The sequence below is a fragment of the Artemia franciscana genome, chromosome 9 (genome assembly GCF_032884065.1).
Source record: "Artemia franciscana chromosome 9, ASM3288406v1, whole genome shotgun sequence".
NCBI lineage: Eukaryota > Metazoa > Arthropoda > Branchiopoda > Anostraca > Artemiidae > Artemia > Artemia franciscana.
The window spans coordinates 40,029,897-40,049,097 of NC_088871.1; the positions used below are offsets into that span (position 1 = coordinate 40,029,897).

The 19,201-nt window shown below is 34.4% G+C and overlaps 1 protein-coding gene across 1 annotated transcript; it reads left to right on the plus strand.

The window, feature by feature from the left end:
- Positions 1-5,649: 5,649 nt before the first annotated feature.
- On the plus strand, positions 5,650-15,863 carry LOC136031404 (protein archease-like; the record flags this gene model as incomplete). The annotated part of the gene is given in 2 exon segments (XM_065710948.1): positions 5,650-5,879; positions 15,420-15,863. Coding segments are annotated over 2 exon segments (410 nt in total), but the record flags the coding sequence as incomplete, so codon positions are not given.
- Between the last annotated feature and the right edge of the window lie 3,338 nt (positions 15,864-19,201).

Genomic DNA, 19,201 nt, shown 5'->3' on the forward strand with positions numbered 1-19,201 from the left:
TCTCTCTCTCTCTCTCTCTCTCTCTCTCTCTCTCTCTCCTTTTACATGCAACAGTGAAAAATGGACATACACGTAATTCTTTTTTGGGGGGGGGGATTGAGCTTGCCAAAGTACTTCTGGAGAGTTGGAGTATTGAAAAATTTTTGTCTTCTGGATCGGATATGTTTTTGAATTAAAAATCTATCATTACCAATAATGTTTTTGATAGGACAAAATTTTATCAAGTATACACCAATTTAAAATACCATGAACAAGGACAACGACAATTAAATCTCGCTGTTTACGTTCGTTCTATAAATCTTAAAAACAAGTACAAATCGCCAATTCAGCTTTAATGAAAAAAACTCCGTGTATAGTTATGCAGTTTTGGTAGTACTAAGCACCAAAATAAAAAAAAAAACTTGGGTGGAAAATCAGCTAAAAAAATATGTCACCATGCAGTTTTGAGAAAGTGTAGCTTTCTTTTGGAGGTGCAGTTGTCTTAGAGAATCAACGGGTTGTAAATATTTTGATTTTTGAATGAGAATTTGAATTTTTACAGAAGAAAAACTGTGTAAAATTTCCCTGATTAGTTTTGCTTGTTTATTTTCATAGTTCTACTTGGGAGCACTGTAAAAAACGTTGCAGTGCCAAATCTCCATAATTTTGATACAACAAAAAGAAAAATCTTCGCAAATCGCAGTTTTCTGGTCTACCACTGGGCTTTGGCATCTATGGGGCTCCAAATGTTTTTATTTTGACATCCTTGATACTTTAAGGAAGTGTTTGAAGCTTTTTTTTATAATTGAAAATACTTTGTTCCTGCTAAAAGCCAAACAAAACCTCTTTCATCTTGTGTAAAATAAAAATGAAAAATCTTGTGTAAAATTATGAAAGTTTAGTGTTTTGCCTATTTATTTTGAGCAAAGCACTTTCTAAATAGTTCCGAGTCATGTAAAACCTGATACATGCAATGCTGTTTAAATTTGTAGCACCTGGACCAAAGTAGTTACATAAAAACTCATGTTTTTGCTGATAAAAATTAATTTTTATATACTAGAGATTTAACAAATGACTTATTACAGAAAATGTAAATTTTCTGTAAATGTAAATTGGGACACTGTAGGTTTGCATGGATTAATTTTAAAAAATTAATAACTAAATTTTTCATCACTTGGATGATGATCTAGTTTCTGACAATGACAAAGATAATGTTATGTGATTTTTAATACAAGTCAAGATTTTAATACAAGATTTTTCAGAATAGTTAATTAATATAGATAATGTTATGTGATTTTTAATACAAGTCGTTGCTTTCCTCTTCTACTATTAGAATCAACGATTGTATAGAACTTATGAAAAAAAGATAATAATAAAAAATTAATAATTTATTAACAATATATTTATTTTTATTAATAATTAATTAACATATATAATGCTATGTGATTTTTAATATAAGTCATTGCTTTCCTCTTCTACTATTAGAATCAACGATTGTATAGATCTTATAAGAAAATAATACAAAAAAATTAATAATATATTTATATTTATTAATAATCAATTAAAATAGATAATTTTAAGTGATTTTTAATACAAATCGTTGCTTTCCTCTTCTACTATTAGAATCAACGGTTGTATAGAACTAGTGAAAAGACAACAATCAGAAGAGTAATGTATAAGGTAAGTAACAGCCTTTTTTGAAGCCTGAAATAATAGGACGTTATGTTAATTATCAGTGAATTCAATTGCTCCTACTCGCAAATATTTTCCGGCTGACGCCTGTGGTATTTGCCAATATCATTTAGCATTAAAAAACTGGCAAACCAAAATATGATGTGTATTCTAATAAAATCATTATTAAATTAAATGCAATTAAAAAAAATTCCTCGACTGTTATTATTAGTACGTTTTTTTTTATAAAAATCAGTCTGATGAAAAAATGGCTTAATAAAAAAAATCTGATTTTTTACTTTTCTATAATCTCCTCCCTTTTTTTGGGTATTGGTAATTTATTTTTTGGGGGTATTTATTTGGTTATTAATAATTTATTGCTACAACCAAAGATTAAATCTAGGGCTCATAAAGATAGGGTGTAATTGAGTATACAGTAACCGAAAAAACATAATAGATGAAAGGATGAGCCCTTGTGTCAAAAATTACGTATATTAGGAATTGTTCATTAGACCTAATTTTTTATCATATGACTTGTGTTTTGAAGAAGGAGTAATACATTGTTTGAAGACCCTCTTTGGTAGGGCATCTGTTGAAAAGTATTGACTGTTTATTTTGTGAAACATAGATAGCACTGTAAGAAAAGTCACCTAAAGATAAATTTCCCTGTACCCTTATCATAGAAAGAGATACGGCTCTCGTCAGCTCTTAATCCACACAACCGACTCTCTCCGAGGTACGGCTTTTTTTTTTTTCCGGTGTGGAGGGTATGGAGTACTTCCTATAATAATTTCTTTCAAACTAAAAAATGGACAAACCTTGTATCTGGAAAAATTGTCTTTGTTAATTGATCACCCTCTGTAACATAAAGTGTATTTACTAAAAGGCTGAATGGGAAATTTGATCAAATCTCGTGCGGAGCTGCATTTTTTTTTATTTTAGATGAACTATTCAATCCTTAATTGTTCATGTGGTAATTATATTTGATGATTGGTCAAAAGATTGACGTAATTTTTGTAATAATGAGCTGGCAAAATTGTCTGTGTAGAGTAGGGAGAGAAAACATCTTAAATATTGAAAGGAAAATTTTAAGCACTCCTGACTAGCTGCCAAATTTCACAGAAAGGCAAATTAACATTGCGTGACATTTTTCCCATCAATGGAGGGGAGGGGGAGTGCGAGGGAACCCTATGTAGTCTAAATAATAAAATCAATAATTAACATAATTTTTCGTTAAAATTTTGTGTTTGAGATGAGCTTCACCACAAAAAATGTGTTATGTTGAAGCACAGATTATCAGAACAATCATATTAGGGAAACAGTGTGTTTTTTTTATAGATGTAATGTTCTGATTAAAAGGATTTTTATAGCTAAAAGCCACCTTGGATAAGTGGGCAGAATTTTTCATGCAACAACTACTAAATCCCCCTCTGCAAAACTTACATTTCTTGCAACATATCTTTCCTGTTACATCTATTGGTCGTCTCTGACTTTTCGCATGTCTTAGGAAATTACCAAAAATCATTTGCTAAGCTGTTCTCAATAGGACAATCAGCAGGATAATGTAAACGAGAGGATTGAGGTGTAACTGAACATACATTGCCTTGCGGATCCTCCCTTTGAATGCAGCTCCGCAAACGGTTCTTGGTAATTATTTCAGAAGTTTGAAAATGTACCACCTTTAGGTGTTAAATCGATGATCTGACTGAACTAAATTATGGCAATGCTGGAGGAAGCTTTTTCGAAGCCAGCAATGAAGCTCTGGAATAAAGTTCCTTTTTCTAATATGAGATAATATACCAGTTACCGGCAGTGGTTTAACTTTAAAAAATATAGTTCGTCTATCGTTAAAGCTTCGTCTTCTTGCTTATCTGGGGTATGATGTCATATATTATACAATAAAATTGAAAACTGTCTGGTTCTTCTGACTCCTTTAGTTTTTAGTTATATTAATTTTATTCTAAAGAATGATCTGGTAAAGAATAAAACTAAATTACCAAGTTCAATCAAAACCAGTAAATATCATAGCCGTGTTAAACCTTCATTTAGATTTATAGTAAAGAACAGAATCTTACACATAGTAACCGAAATATAGCTCGATCAATAATTCACTTCAGTACTTCAAAAAAAGAAAAGTGCCTAGGTCATCAGGCCTCTTAAGTACTCAGTTGTATACAATAATCAGCTATTTTAAGGCCATTACTTATATTTTTGCTGGTTGTTTTTTAATGTTTTTAGGGGGATGTTTGTCCTAACCCCTGTGGAGAGATCCCCATGCCTCCCCCATCTGTATGACGGTTTGAATTGTTCTCTTATCAATTGTTCTTTTACCCTACTGTCCGAGTAAGATGCTAAAACTAAAATTTTATAATATCTGCTTTTGTTCTCTTTTAGCAGATATTAGCCCGTTTATGGTGAGAGTTTGGGGGAATCTGGTTGTAATGCACTATTTTCATTGAAAAGGGAAGGATGACCTTGGGAAAAAAGGCACTGGACCTATGAAACATATCTCCCCCCCCTCCCAATGCAAGCAAGCTTAGAATTCTCTAGATTAGTCTTTGAAGAATGAGAAATGTACTGGTAATTTTTTATTTTCTGAATATAAAAAAAAAGATAATTCATCAAACTGTATATCAAACGTCTAAATGGATAGGCTGGTATAAATAGCTTAAAAAAATAAATATAGATAAAGGAACTCCATTTAAATTTTAGAAACGTATACCACTGTAAAGTGAGGCACAGGAAATTTTTAAAACCTTCAGTTGCTATAAAAACAAAAATATTGCCATCTGATCTTTACTGCCCTAAAGTAGTCTTTTCTTAATGAGCTACATACTAGCAACCACTAAAATCTTCAGAAACTGTTAAAAACTGACTTATTTGTTACGTTTATTATCTTATACAATATTTTCAATCTGCTTTACTACTTTTATCTATGAATTGACAAAAATCTTGTTAAGTTGTTGTGTCATATAAAAGCTGTGACATAAAGAGTTTGTTAGTAAATTGACAAAACTCAGCACAGTATCAGATTTATAAAATTGTGGGCAAGGTTAACTTTTCCTTCTTCAAGATTCAATGAAAACGGACACGGAGCAAAAGCTGAAACTTAAATTTTACTGAAAACTTCATGATAAACTTAATATTAAGTTCGATAACTGGCAATAAGAAAGCCCAAAAAAGTTTCGGTAAAACCAAGTAAACGGAAAAGCTCAAATTAGCACTTCCTTTTCAAGATTAAATGAAGACTAAAACGGAGCAAGAGCTGAAAGTTGTAGCTACTGAAAAGATTCACGATAAACCTAATATTAAGTTTGATAACTGATGACAAGAAAGCACAAAAACACACATTGAAGCTCAGCGATAAGTTTCCTCCTTTTAATATCAGGTTGTGCACCGATTATCAGCGCCTAAATTTAGGTTTTGACTGTAAATAAGATAGTTTGATAGACACGTGCACAGAATTTTTTGGGGGAAGGGGGAAAAAAACTAAAAATGATAACTTGAGTAAGAAGTGCCGAGGGATTCGAGAAAGGTTTGGGTTTCATCCCCCCCCCCTTAGTACATCCCTGAGTTTGACTTATTTTCTGTTTGAATTCCGAAAGACATACCATGTTAAAGTACACGTACATGAAATTCAGAAGTTACAATTTCTACAAAAGTTATGTCGCTGTCTAATTTTAATTAATGGATTATTTAATGGTAACCACTTAAAACTTCTGGAATTGCTCATAACTGCTGATGCTGTATTTATATAATTGATGATAAGAAAGCCAATGAGATAGTGCCAGTAACTGTATAGTGCCATGGTGTATTGTGGCAGTAGCACGGGCATCATCAGCATGCTGACTAAGCCCCTAATAATAGGTTTTACTGAAAAAAAGAAAATCACACAAAACGGAACAACTATTCAAAAAAAATGTCATAGAGAATTGTCACTAAAAGAATTGTTACATTATTGATAAAACACCTGCCTTATGAGCTTGGTAACCCTTCCAGATCTTGACCACCCTTCTGATGTGCAAATTCACTCTTGGGGTGATAACATCGAGGAGACATTTGAGCAATGTGCAGTTGGTATGTTCGGCTATATGACAGACCTTGAAAAAGTGGACATTGTCGATGTTATTGATATCGAAGTTTCTGCAAGTGATTTGATTAATCTAATGTTCCGCTTTCTTGATGAATTACTCTATAAATTCAGTGCTGAACCCAACTTCATATCCAAGGTAATATTATAATTAGTCATAAATTTGGTTATTATGAGTTATAAATTGTATTTGAAAAAATCGGTGCAGAGCTTAAAAAAGAGAATGCGGAGAAATATCAACAAACAAAATAGGAAACTGATGAGAAAGCGAAACTCGAGTTTATCTCAAGAGGTGCCAATTTGGAAGGGGGGGGGGTCCAAAATTTGAAAGGTTTCTTTCAATTTTTGGCATTTTCATCGGGAAAAAGTGAAAGAAACCAAAAATGCTCTGCTAAGGTCTGCTGGAGCTTATGCTGCTCCGTTGGTGGTACTAGTGGTTTTAATTGTGTTTATGTTAGAGTGTCTAAGATTTTGTTCAATTCAGCTTCCTGTTTTTGTTTAGCCTTACTTTAATGTCGCATATCAAAGGGGGGCTCTTTTAAGCAGTAACATAAAAAATAATTAGCAGTTTGTCTAGGATAAATTATATTTGTTGTCAAAACTGCTATCTAAATGAAAAATAACTCTCGGAGATTTAGTTAGCGCCGTAACCTTTCCAGTTATTTCCTAGTACTTGCTTTGGGTCAACCTTCTCAGAAAATTTAACTAAAAAAAACAAGTTTTTTCAACCAAAAGTAAGGCGCAATATTAAAAATCAAGACGATCAGAAATTATTACGTATATGAGGGGAGCTGCCCCCTCCTCAACACCCTGCTCTTCACGCTAAAGTTTTTCGGTATTTAAAAAAAGTTACTTGTTGTTCTAATTAAACCACCCTTGTGTTTCAGGAGTCGTTTTTAAAGAATTGGGACAAAATTTAAACATTAGCGTAAAGAGCTAGGTGTTGAGGAGGGGACAACCCCCTCGTATACGCTCTGTTCGTTTTAAAATTTAATATTGCTCTTTGCTTTCAGTTGAAAAAAAACTTGTTTATTATTTAATTTTTGATCGTTTTTTAAATAACGCCAGGAAATCTGGCTCCACCTCCATGGAAAAATCTCCCTTCTCACGGAATATCCTCTGAAAAATTCAATCCTGGTGAAAATTGAGTCATTAAAGAGTAACACATATAAAGAAATTTTGTACAGGAATTCTGGCAAATTCCTTCGGTATACAATTTCCCCTGAAAGATTCACCCCCTAAAAAAATTGCCTCTCCATGGGAAATTCTCCCCGTGTAAAGTCCCCCAGAAAAAAAATTGTCCTTCCCTCCTCACCCGCAAAATGTATGCATACTTCCCAATAACAAATATTATACGTAAATAATGGGAACATTTTATAACTTAAAGACCTTTCCCCAGGGGCTGTGGGGTGTTATGTTATCTCCAAAGACATAGTTACTATGCCTTTCAACTATGCTGAACAAAATAGCAATCTCAGAATTTTTATTGGATAATTTTGAGAAAAAATGGCGTGGGAGAGGGGCTTAGTTGTCCTCCAATTTTTTTGGTTACTTAAAAAGGGCACTAGAAATTTTAATCCCGACGCTCTAGGCCGATCTCCAGGTGTTCTATGCCCACTGGTTTGATACAATCATCTCTGGAAAAAAAGCAAAAACAAACAAATGAATACACTACACATCCATCATCTTTTTTTGGCAAAAAGTACAAAATTCCATATTTTTAAAGATAGTAGCTTGGCACCTCTACAGCGGCGTCCTCTGATACGCTAAATGTGATGATGTGATTTTCATTAAGATTCTATGAATTTTAGGGGGTTTCCTCCTTTTTTTGAAAATAAGGCAAATTTTCTCAGGCTCGTAACTTTTGATGGATAAGACTAAACTTAATAAAACTTATATATTTAAAATTAACATAAAAATCTAATTCGTTTGATATATCTATTGGTATCAAAATTCCGCTTTTTAGAGTTTCGGGTACTATTGAGCCGGGTCGCTCCTTATTTACAGTTCGTTACAACGAACTGTTTGATCAAGCTTCTTATGATATTTGTGGTGATAGTTTTGGCAATAAATGCATCAAAGGTTCAATTAATTTGCTAGCTGAAAGATAAATATACCATTCGATTAATCATCCAACTTTCTTTCACAAAATAATAATCGCCACCACATAATTACGTCCCAGCTCCCCTAATGCTTGATACACACAAATACACACAAAAAATAAAACTAACTAATAATACAAAGCACAAAAAATATTACAAACTAACAAAATCGTCAAAAGTTTTGTTTACAGCCCGGGGCTACATCCCGGCATTAGGAGGACGGGACTGGGAGCAATTGTAGAGGTAGCAATTGTAATATTAAGAAACAGCATTGACTCGTGAATTGAACGGTTATCTTTGAGCTAACAAATTAATAGAAAATACGACAAGCTTACTCATCTGGAAAACCCCAACACTTATTCCGAATTGAAAGATACTTTCAGGAATACTTTCTATATGGTTTGTTTGACTAAGTTGCTGCTGCTACTGCTGTAACAACCAAATTAAGTTTGTTCTGACCCTGGGCATGAAAAGTTTTGCTAACTTCAAATAAATAGATGGAATGAGAAATACTGTTTTTTTTTCAGGACGCGGAGGAATAGCAGCATAAAAAATTAAAAATACAAGCATTGCAATTAACCAATGAATAAAGACCACTCCATTCGAGCCAACTTTTATCACTTCCGACAAAAAGGGCTGAATTAAATTTTCTAGTTATAAAATTGATTTAAGGAGGGTTGGGCTGAATCAGGGTCGAGTCTAATAGGCTTTGGTTAAACGGAAGTTGAGTTAAATGAGGGCTGAAGTGCACGAGGATGAGACAAATTAGAATTTTAAATGAGGGAAAATCAAACGAGGTTGAGTTCAATGATGGTTGGACTGCGCGGTGGTTGAATTGAATGGGGTCGACTTGCACGAGGGTGGAGATGAATGATGGTAGAGTTACACGGGGATCGAGTTGATTCATATGGAGCCTGAGTTTAACAAGGTTAAGCTAAGAGGGTTGAGCGGCATGGTGTTGACTTAAACGAGGGGTCAGTTACACGGGAATCAATGATAGTGAATAGGAAATGCATTGAAACACATATTATATTTAAATTTAATGCTTTGAGGAAAAGGTATTTCATTTTTGTATTTCTAGATTGGCCATATTATGTCACCCTGTGGTAGCGCACTGGATTTATCTCTGCCTGGCAACACTTTGCCAAGCTATTAGTTCTTTTTTATCCATGTTATCTCTTCTGCCTGTTTTCAGTCTGAAAACAGGCAGAAGAGAGAGAGAAAGTAGCTTGTACACTAAGCTGTACAAGCTACTACTCTGAAAACTACTGCCACTGTCACCAACTCGGAAATCAACTCTAGAATGTTCCAGCATGATAGAGTAGATATTCGTTGACGTCCACCAGAAAGTTAGAAATAAGTCATTTGAAGGCATCTGCAAGTCAGGAACAGAGTCATTATGTAGTTTTATACTTGGGTAGAGCTGGGGGAAGGGACAACAATCGTCTAAGTCGAGAAATTGAGGAGTCGAACCGGTTTAGTATCTCTTAATTGTCATCTTTTCGGATATTGGCTGGAGGGGTTAATGCTATGGAAATTTGGGTACTTATTTGTCTTTTGTCCTCTTTTCCTGTTGAGAAATTGAAAACTGCTTTATCAAATGGAAGACTGAAACTTTTCACATGCTATGATTTACAGTCCTTGTGCCTAAAAAAAAAGGCAAAATGATCCCTCTCTCTCTCTCTCTGTCCCTCTCTCTCTCTGTCCCTCTCTCTCTCTTTCTCTCTGTCTCTTTCTCTCTCTCTCTGTCTTTCTCTTTCTTCCTCTCTCTCTCTCTCTCTTCCTTGGCTTTTTGGGACTAAAAGAAAATAAAAAAGGAGCGGTCATTCGCTACAAGCCTGTTCAGAAATAAACAGACATCTGTGCAAGTTGAACCCCAGCTTTTACTGGAGTAGAGGCAAATAAGCTTCTAGACTAGAAAAATAAACAGAATTACCCTCAACAAAAAAAAATCTTTTTTATCCTAGTTTGGATTTGAGGAGAACCACCCTCTCTCCACTCTTCTACTAAATATCCTGGTCAAGTTTAGAGATTAAACTCATCTCGTTCCCCACCATTACCTCTTGAGTGGACGTTCTCTCTCGGTCCAAGTTTTATTCTGAAGTCCTTACTAGGAGAATAAAAGTCATATCTTTGGAAAACCAAAGCCCATCTTTAACACTGCTGTCCCGGGTATTGTGTTTTATTTTTAGTTGGTAGTAATAAAAATTACTGCTGATATTCACAAACCCTCTCCAATATTTATACATTGTGTTGTATTAATAACACCTTTAAATTTCTTCGCTGAAGCTTTTGCCAAATGAACACTGTTTTCTTCTTTTTCAACAGAAAAAGAGTTAAAGAAAAAAAAAGACATACACAGTCGGAACGATTTATAGTAATTGTTTTGTTTACAAGTATGGTAAAAGCACTTTGAGAGTTTGAAAACTGTAAGTCATAGTGAACAATTGGCAAAATTTAAGTTGTTGTGTTTTTAACAGAAATTGTGGTCTCATCTAAAATAAAAAACAAAAGGCTCAATTGCCAAATTGATTAAGGCCTTAAAGCAAATATAAAAGAAAGTAACAAAATAAACATATGCTGGTTTTAATCAAAACGCACCAATCACCATACATGAAAAGTCTACATTTCTTCCTTTTCAGAGGTCAGAGCCTTACGGACAAAATAGCGGGCTCAGAAGAAAGAAAGTCAGAGACTTTACTTAAAAAAAAAAAAAACATTGTGATAATAATATTTAGTTCGTTTATTTCCTTGAAATTTCATAAAAAAGATCCAATCACTTCCTTTTTATTTGTCCAAAATTTAGCACAGCAACAACAGGTGAATGCAAAAAGACAGGTATGTAAAAAGTTTTACAGTAATATAAAAAACAGGCGCGTGTAAAAAAGAAGGATTATTTGCCCCCCCCCCCTTGCTGACATGCGTTAAAGGGTTACTGTAAGTTTATGTTATTTCATACCACATGTTACTACTTCATACTACATGGCATCACAATGTTTATGCTGCTTCACATGTTTCGTTGATAGTATTTAATATGTTTCATTTATTCATTTCCCAAATGTGTGTTGTGTAAAAACAAGCTAGTAAGGGCGTCAATTCAAGGAAATTTGAATGGGAGAATGTATTTTTAGAGTCTAGGGGGTGACTTTTCTTTTTTTTCTAAAAAAAAATACTAAAACGAGTATTTTTCAACGGAAATATGCCGGAAAAAGATATTTTTCAAAATCTAAGGGTAGGCAAAATATCCTGGAGGGGGTAAATGCTCCCTCGAAGTAGGCCACTACAATCTGGTACCCATTGTTGCTGTTTTGATTTAGTAAACAAATACTTAAAAAGAAAGGAGCTTCATGCAGGATTAAGTGATTCAATTTGTTCATAAGATTATACGAACTAAATAAATAGGCCTTTGCCTATTTTGGACCATATACAAATCACAAGCAGCTTCAGGCTATCTGAAGAAAGAAAGATCAGTATCCATATTATCCATATTTTATACAATATCAATATTTTTCTATATCCAGAAGAAAAATCAATACATTTCTGATTTATCCATGAATCAAAGTCTTGTAAAAATTGCAATTCACACAGTGCTGGAGTGCTGAACAACTCCAGAGGTATCTTACTGCAAATTAAATAAAAATAAACTAGTTTTTCAACTGAAAGCAAGGAGCAATATTAAAACTTAAAACGAACAGAACCTATTACGTATATGAAGGGGTTGCATTCATAAAGAATTGGGACATAATTCAAACTTTAGCACAAAGAGCAAGGCTTTGAGGAGGGGGCAACCCCTTCACATACGTAGTAATTTCTGTTCGTTTTAAGTTTTTATGCTGCTCCTTACTTTCAGTTGAGAAAACTTTTTGATTTAATTTCTGATCGTCTTTTAAATAATGCTAGGAAATCTGGCCCCACCTCCAAGGAGAAACCCCTCCCCATGGAAATATCCTTTATACAATTCAGTCTCAGTGAAGATTTGCCCCGGACAATTAATCTTAACCATTCCGCTTGTAAAATTGAGACGGAAAAAAGAAAGCAAGACATTCAAAGAGAATTTTGTATAAGAATTCTGGCAAATTCCCACATTGTATAATTTCCCTTGACAAATTCAGTCCCTGGAAACTTCCCTGCCCGTGGGAAAATTCCTTCGTGGAAACATCCCAGCGGAAAATTTGTCCCCCCCCCCCGAGAGTGTATGCATGCATCCAAAAAACAAATCCTATGCGTAAACAATGGGCAAATTTTATAACTTAAAAACATGTCCCCTGGGGCTGTGGGGGGGGGGGGGTCATGTTATACCCAAAGGCATAGTTGTTGGGCCTTTTAACTATGATGAACAAAATGGCTATATCGAAATTTTGATCGGACGATTTTGGAAAAAAGGGGGCGGGGAGGAGCCTAGTTGCTCTCTAATTTTGGTCACTTAAAAAGGGCGCTAGAACTTTTACTTTCCTTTCGAATGAGCCCTCTCCCAATACTCTAGGACCACTGGGTCGATACAATCACTCCTGGGGGAAAAGAACAAATAAACACGCATCCGTCTCATCTTTCTTCTGACCAAAAATAAAATATTCTGCATTTTTGCCGATAGGAGCTTGAAACCTATATAGTAGGAATCTTTGATACGCTGAATCTGATGGTGTGATTTTCATTAAGATCACTTGACCTTTAGGGGATGTTTCTCTCTTTTTTCGAAAATCAGGAAAATTTCCTCAGGCTCGTAACCTTTGATAGGTAAGACTAAACTTAATGAAATTTGAAATCATCATAAAAAGCCGATTTTTTTAATATATCTATTGGTACCAAAATTCTGTTTTTTTAGACTTTCGGTTACTATTGAGCCGGGCTGCTCGTTACATACAGTTCGTTACCACAAACTGTTTGAACATGGGGCTTAGGTAAGTTGCTCATATAAAACATACATTCTTTACCCAAGATATCCCAACATACTTGTAAAATACGATTATTATTTATCAAAGGATTTGATACCAAATTCAGCCAGTTCTGAAATGAATAGGTATTTCCGAAGACCACGCTGCTTTTCCATGACGCATAAATAAACAGTCCAATGTGGAAAATTCTTTTATTAGACAGTGAACTTCTACAAAATAATCTCTAGATATTTTGGTCCCATACACAGTGGCCCTCATCAGCAGATAAACTAAAATATAACTAAAATCACAGATAGATAAATGTCATGAGCAGATAAACTAAAATAAAAATAAAACAAATATTAGTTTATCTGCTGATGACGGCCTCTGTATATGTGATCGAAATATCCAGATATTATTTTAATATGGTTCACTGTCTAATAATAGAACTTTCCATATTGAACTGTTTATTTATACGTTTCGACGGAATGTATATAAACTACATGTTGAATGAAATGAATCTGGGGGCAGTGTTACTTTCATCGTCTCAGTTGCTCATTAAATAAAATAAAAAAACAAGTTTTTTTTAACTGAAAGTAAGGAGCGACATTAAAACTTAAAACGAAGAGAAATTACTCCGTATTGGAAAGGGGCTGTTTCCCTCCTCAAAGCCCCGCTCTTTGCGCGAAAGTTTGACTCTTTCTCTCAAATCTACTTTTTAAAACAGTGAAAAACTTTAGCGTAATGAGGGGGACGTTGAGGAGGGAACAGCCCCTTTCCTATACAGAGTAACTTCTGTTCAATGTCGCTCCTTACTTTCAGTTAAAAAAAACTTGTTTTTTTATTTAATTTCCGAACGTTTTTGAATTAATGCATGTTTTGATTTTGGCTCTCCGCACATGAATACTTAGAACGAAATTTGCATTTTTTTTTTTTGCTAAATGGCTTTTTCTTAGTTTTGATCGGGCGATTTTGAGAAAAAAGGAGTGGGGGAGGAGGTTTAGTTGCCCTTCAATCTTTTGTTTACTTAAAAAGGCAACTAGAACTTTTAATTTCTTACAAACGTTTTTATTAATAAAAAATATACGTAACTTCCGAATTAACTTTCGTAACGAACTTCTATATTCGTATATTTTTATTACGTATATGAGGGGGTTTCCCCCTTGTTAATATCTCGCTCTTTCACTGAAGCTAATATTTTGTCCCAATTCTTTAAGTATGACGCCTGAATCACAAAGGCCGTAGAATAAATAGTTGAAATTACAAAAAAATACTTTAGCATAAAGAGCGAGGTATTTAGGAGGACATGAACCCCACATATGCGTAGTAATTTCTGTTCGTTTTAAGTTTTAATGCTGCTCCTTAATTTCAGCTGAAAAAAACTCTTCCATATTTATTTTTTAATTGTTTTGTTTTTGTTTTAAATAGTGCTAGAATGTCCGGTGCTTCCTTCGTGGAAATTATCTTCTCCCATGACAAGTTCCTCCAAGGAAAGATCCTGACACGTAATCCCCCCTCATCCCCTCCCAACCAAAAAAATCCCCCTGAAAACGTCTGTATACTTCCCAATAACCATTACTATCTCAAAATTTTGATTTTTTTACTTTGGGAAAAAAATGAGCGTGGGAGGGGGCCTAGGTGCCTTCAAATTTTTTCGGTCACTTAATAAAGGCACTAGAACTTTTAATTTCCGTTATAATGAGCCCTCTTGCGACATTCTAGCACCACTGGGTCGATACGATCAGCCCTGGAGAAAAAATAAAAATAAATAAACACCCCCCACCCTTATCGGTCTTCTGGCAAAAAATACGAAATTCCACATTTTTGTAGATAGGAGCTTGAAACTTCTACAGTAGGGTTCTCTGATACGCTGAATGCGATGATGTGATTTTCGTTAAGATTCTATGACTTTTAGGGGTTGTTTCCCCCTATTTTCCAAAATAAGGCAAATTTTCTCAGGCTCGTCACTTTTGAAGGGTATGACTTAGAATTTCGTTTACTATTGAGCCGGGTCGCTCCTTACTACAGTTCGTTACCACGAACTGTTTGAAAAGACAAAAATGAAATGTTTCGGTCTTCGATAAACTTCCGACTGCGTTCCTAGTACATCTTGAAACAAAAATGTATATAAAATAATACGCAAATTGATCGCATACACAATATAACACGCAATTTGACACATGTTTTTGGGGTGAGGGGGATCTTTGTACATGCCTGAGTTTGACTTATTTTGTATTTAAATTCAAGAAAGATGTATCAAAGTAAATTGCACGCACTGGAAATAAAAAAAAATATGATTTTATAAAATTAATGCTAATATTCAATTTTTAGTTGCCCCAAAGAAGATACTATTAATGGATAATCTACTAGTAATCCCTTAAAGCGTCTGAAACTGCTTATAACTGCCGATACTTTATCGATATAATTGATAAAAAAAAGCCAATGAGATAGTGCCAGTAGCAGGACAGTACCACGTACTATTGTGCCAGTTTTGTGTGCATTATCAGTTCGCTGGCTAAGCTCCTAGGAATATGTTTTTTGAAAAAAGAACTTCACATAAAACGGATCAACTAGTCAAAAAAGAGTTGCCATATAATATTCTCATATAAAATCCTTCCATTTTTATTGTAAACCGATATTAATAATGATAGTAAAATTATTGATTAAATTTTTAATAAATAAAAATTAATATTCTTGTATTTTCAGAAAATAAAAATATTTGAGTTTGACAAGGAGAATTTTAAGATACGAGCTCGTGGATATGGGGAGCCATTTACTTTGGAAAAACACACACAGGGAACAGAAGTAAAGGCGATCACTTATTCAAATATGCAAGTCTATGACGAAGAAGGTCACCAGGAAGCCTTTGTTATCGTTGATATTTGAATTTTTATACCAAGTTGACTGAACAGCCGAAATTAGCATTTATTTGAAAAGTTTTTAGTGTCTGAGGTTTTAGTGTTTCATGCCCCGTTGGATTTAGGGTTTATATATTTATACCAAGTTGACTGGACCAGGAAAATTAGTACGCTATGTATTTGAAAAGTTTTTACTCCCAAGGATTTCAGGTTCTATACCCTAAGGGCTTTAGGGATTTATAGTTTTATACCAAGTTGAGTGAACAACGAAATTTGCTATGTGTTCGAAAAATTTTATTGTAAGGAATGTTAGGGTAGAAACTGATTACTGCGAAGGGGATGTTGGAGAGTTTGGCTGTTTTGTTGAAAAAAATACTTCTTGTCTTAGAAGATATATGATGGTCATATGCGTAGTTATGATTTTTTTCTGGAAAATTATCGTTTCAGTATTATCTACACTAACTTTTTGGGATTTTCTGGAAGAGAGGGGGGGGGGATCATCATCGTATACAACATTTTCAATATTTTTTGCCAGTTTCATTAATGAATCGGCTTATAGGTTTGTAATTTGCATGGTTGTATTTTTGTTCCTTTCTTAAAGATGGACTTAAGAAAGTCCATCTTTAAGAAAGGACTTTCTGTCAGCTCCGGTAGAAAGGAGAACTGTCAGCTCCAGTAGCTCAATTAGAATCCAAATTTCTTTTGAATGTCCTTCTGGAGCTATTACAACAAGGGGCACAGACCCATGAACAATAAAAGAACATACGATTGCAGTATTTACTGATTTAACGGTGGAATTCCTGCCATAACCTACTGTACGGGGAATCCCGGCACGCGGCAGGCTTGTTTATATTTGATTCTCTAGCCATTTATTAGTATAATCTAAGAAATTCTAACGTGTCTGACCGCAAATATCGTTTGCGCTTAATTTTCGTGCATCTACCTCTGACTTTTTCCCATGCCTTTTATTTTAGCTGTTTGGATCCATTCAAGATCATGTATGGTTTCGCATGACGCTATACCAAGAAAACTTCTTTCCAGGCTTCTCCCCAGTCGTCATATTTTTGCTTAATTGCGTTGTTATATAATTCAGTAACAACCAGGGAAGTTTCAATGCCTATGCCCTCTGAAATATTTCAAATACGCACTGGCATAATCTCTTTATATTATTTAGTTTTAAGTCATAGGGTGGCAAATCAGCAATTGCAGTGGAGTCAAGAAATTCTGCCGTGAATTCAGTTCCTTCTTCCTGTTTATCCTTTACAAACGCTAAAATAACCCATTCCTCATTCAATTGCAATTTTTGAAATATCTAAATTACACCAATAACATGATCATTTGTCATCTTTTGTAATTTTCCATGTGTCATAGATACTAAATATTACTGTCTCCTCCCTAATTATCGATCATAGACTCACACACCCTAAACTAACACGCTCCTTCATTCCATCGTAATTTGTCTTTGTCTTCTAACCGCCCACGCACGCTAAACTAACACGTTCCTTGATTCGATTATGAGTCTGCTTTGTCTTCTAACAGCAGATTTCGTCATGGAACATTTTCCTTTGCAATTCAATGTTGTTTTGGCTGTTCCTGTTCCTTGTTCCGTGCCTTTTTCTTTAGATGTTCAGAGTCATTTGTCATCTTGTGTAATTTTGTACGTGTCATAGATATTATAATTTCTCCTTGCTGTTTATCGATCACAGAATCAAAAACGCTAAACTAACACGTTCCTTTATTCCATTGTAATTTCGCTTTGTCTTCTAACAGCAGTTTTCGTTGTGCAACGCTTTCCTTTGCAGTTCTCTGTGATTTTTGCTGTTCCTTATTCCAAGTCATTTTTTGCTATTTTGCAATCATCATAGGTACTAAAACCATGCGACGATTCCCTTTGGAATAATGCTGAAATTTTAGTGTCTTGAAAAATTCTTTCGAAAAATAAGACTGTAAACTACTTTCCTCCAGCTCGTGGCCTATTTGGATCTTTTTTTCAGGCCCGAAAACTCCATGGTGCCAATTTGAAAAAAAAAGAATATGGAGTCGTTTTCAAGAAATAAGTTATGCATACATACTAGGATGACGAAATCTCATAGAGGGGGGGGGGATATTGGAATTTTGTTATTCTTTACTGCGCAAAACGATTCTCTTTTCCAGATCTTGAGATAGCTGAAATTTGAGCTCGATCAAACGACGTTAACCCTCGCCGCTCGGATTTTGAAAAAATCCAATTTTTTGTTCAAAAAGCTGACATATCGAGCCATAACTCCTGAACGATAAATAATAAAAACCCGCTTAATATCTCGAAAGATTGCAAATATTATTCTGCAAAATTCATACTCTATACATCATTGTTGTTATTTTAAATCAACCCGATCTGCAACAGCATTTATCCCCAAAATGTGACCTGGTATCACTAGGAGCGTACTTTCTGTATTTTGTTGTTAAGTGATAAATTTTGCTTTTTTGGTATATTTTTTTGTTTAAAGCTGAAATATAGTAAAATAAAGTAATGCTGAATTCTAGTCACATTTTTTATTTTAAAATATATAATTCAGGTATATAATACACACAAAACAGACGCAAAAATGATACAATCATGAGTTGATAAATTTAAATGGTGATTTAATCTATTCTAGACCTTTTGTTAAAGTAGTTTTTGAAACGTCAGGATATAATACTAGCCATTTGCTCACAACTGGCAGGACATATTGCTTTCGGCCTTCATCTTTTGTCAGAAGGTTGTTAAAGTCGTTTATTAATTTAAAACCCCGCTCTGCCATATCATTAATAATTTCTAATGTTTTGACAATTTTCCATCCTTCTTGAAAGCTATTATTTTGAGGCCAGGTGTTTGGATGTTGTCTTAGGAAATCTGTTTTTATATTAAATCGGTCAAAGAATGTAAACATTTCTTTGGTAAGTAAATTCACCAATCCTCCATCAACTGCAATTTTAAATTTTTCTTCCCTGACTTTAAGATTTACTACCCTAATGTGCTCTTATGGTTGATCTGTGCTAGTGAGCAATTTATTAGCCATTAACAATTTTTCGTCATTTGTAATGGTGGGATCAAAAAAGACAATCCCAAAAACTCTATAGTCAAAATGCCACAAATGGTTCGAAAATTTGGTCAGAGCTATTTCTGCAATGTCGTTGTCGCATTCTTTATTGTCTAACAGACTATACAAAATACCTAAATTTTGCTTTGATGCAACATGAGATTTTGGAGCATTGAACGAAGCTTTACAATAAATTATAACTAGGAAAAGAGATATGGCACGCACACAACTTTCTTCTTTCTTTAGAAATTTTGAATTGACGGCGAAAAATGAACATTTTAAAGCTGTAAATAGCCTTTGCCATGCGTGATAAATGACTCAGGGAGTTCTAAAACTCGTAACATTGCCGTCTAGTGATCCAACAAATACGAGAACCAGCAGCAGTAGCTCCTTGTACTCATGTCTACCCATTCGCCTGCAAGTCCAGGGGACTTGTTGGTAATGTGTCAATCCTAAGACTCGGTAGTCCGCATGAGACTCTGAACATGCTCAGTCATAAATTTTAGAAAACATTTTGTTTAAAGTCTCCAATCACCTTCAAATGGCTTGTAGAACTGACAGACTATTTGAG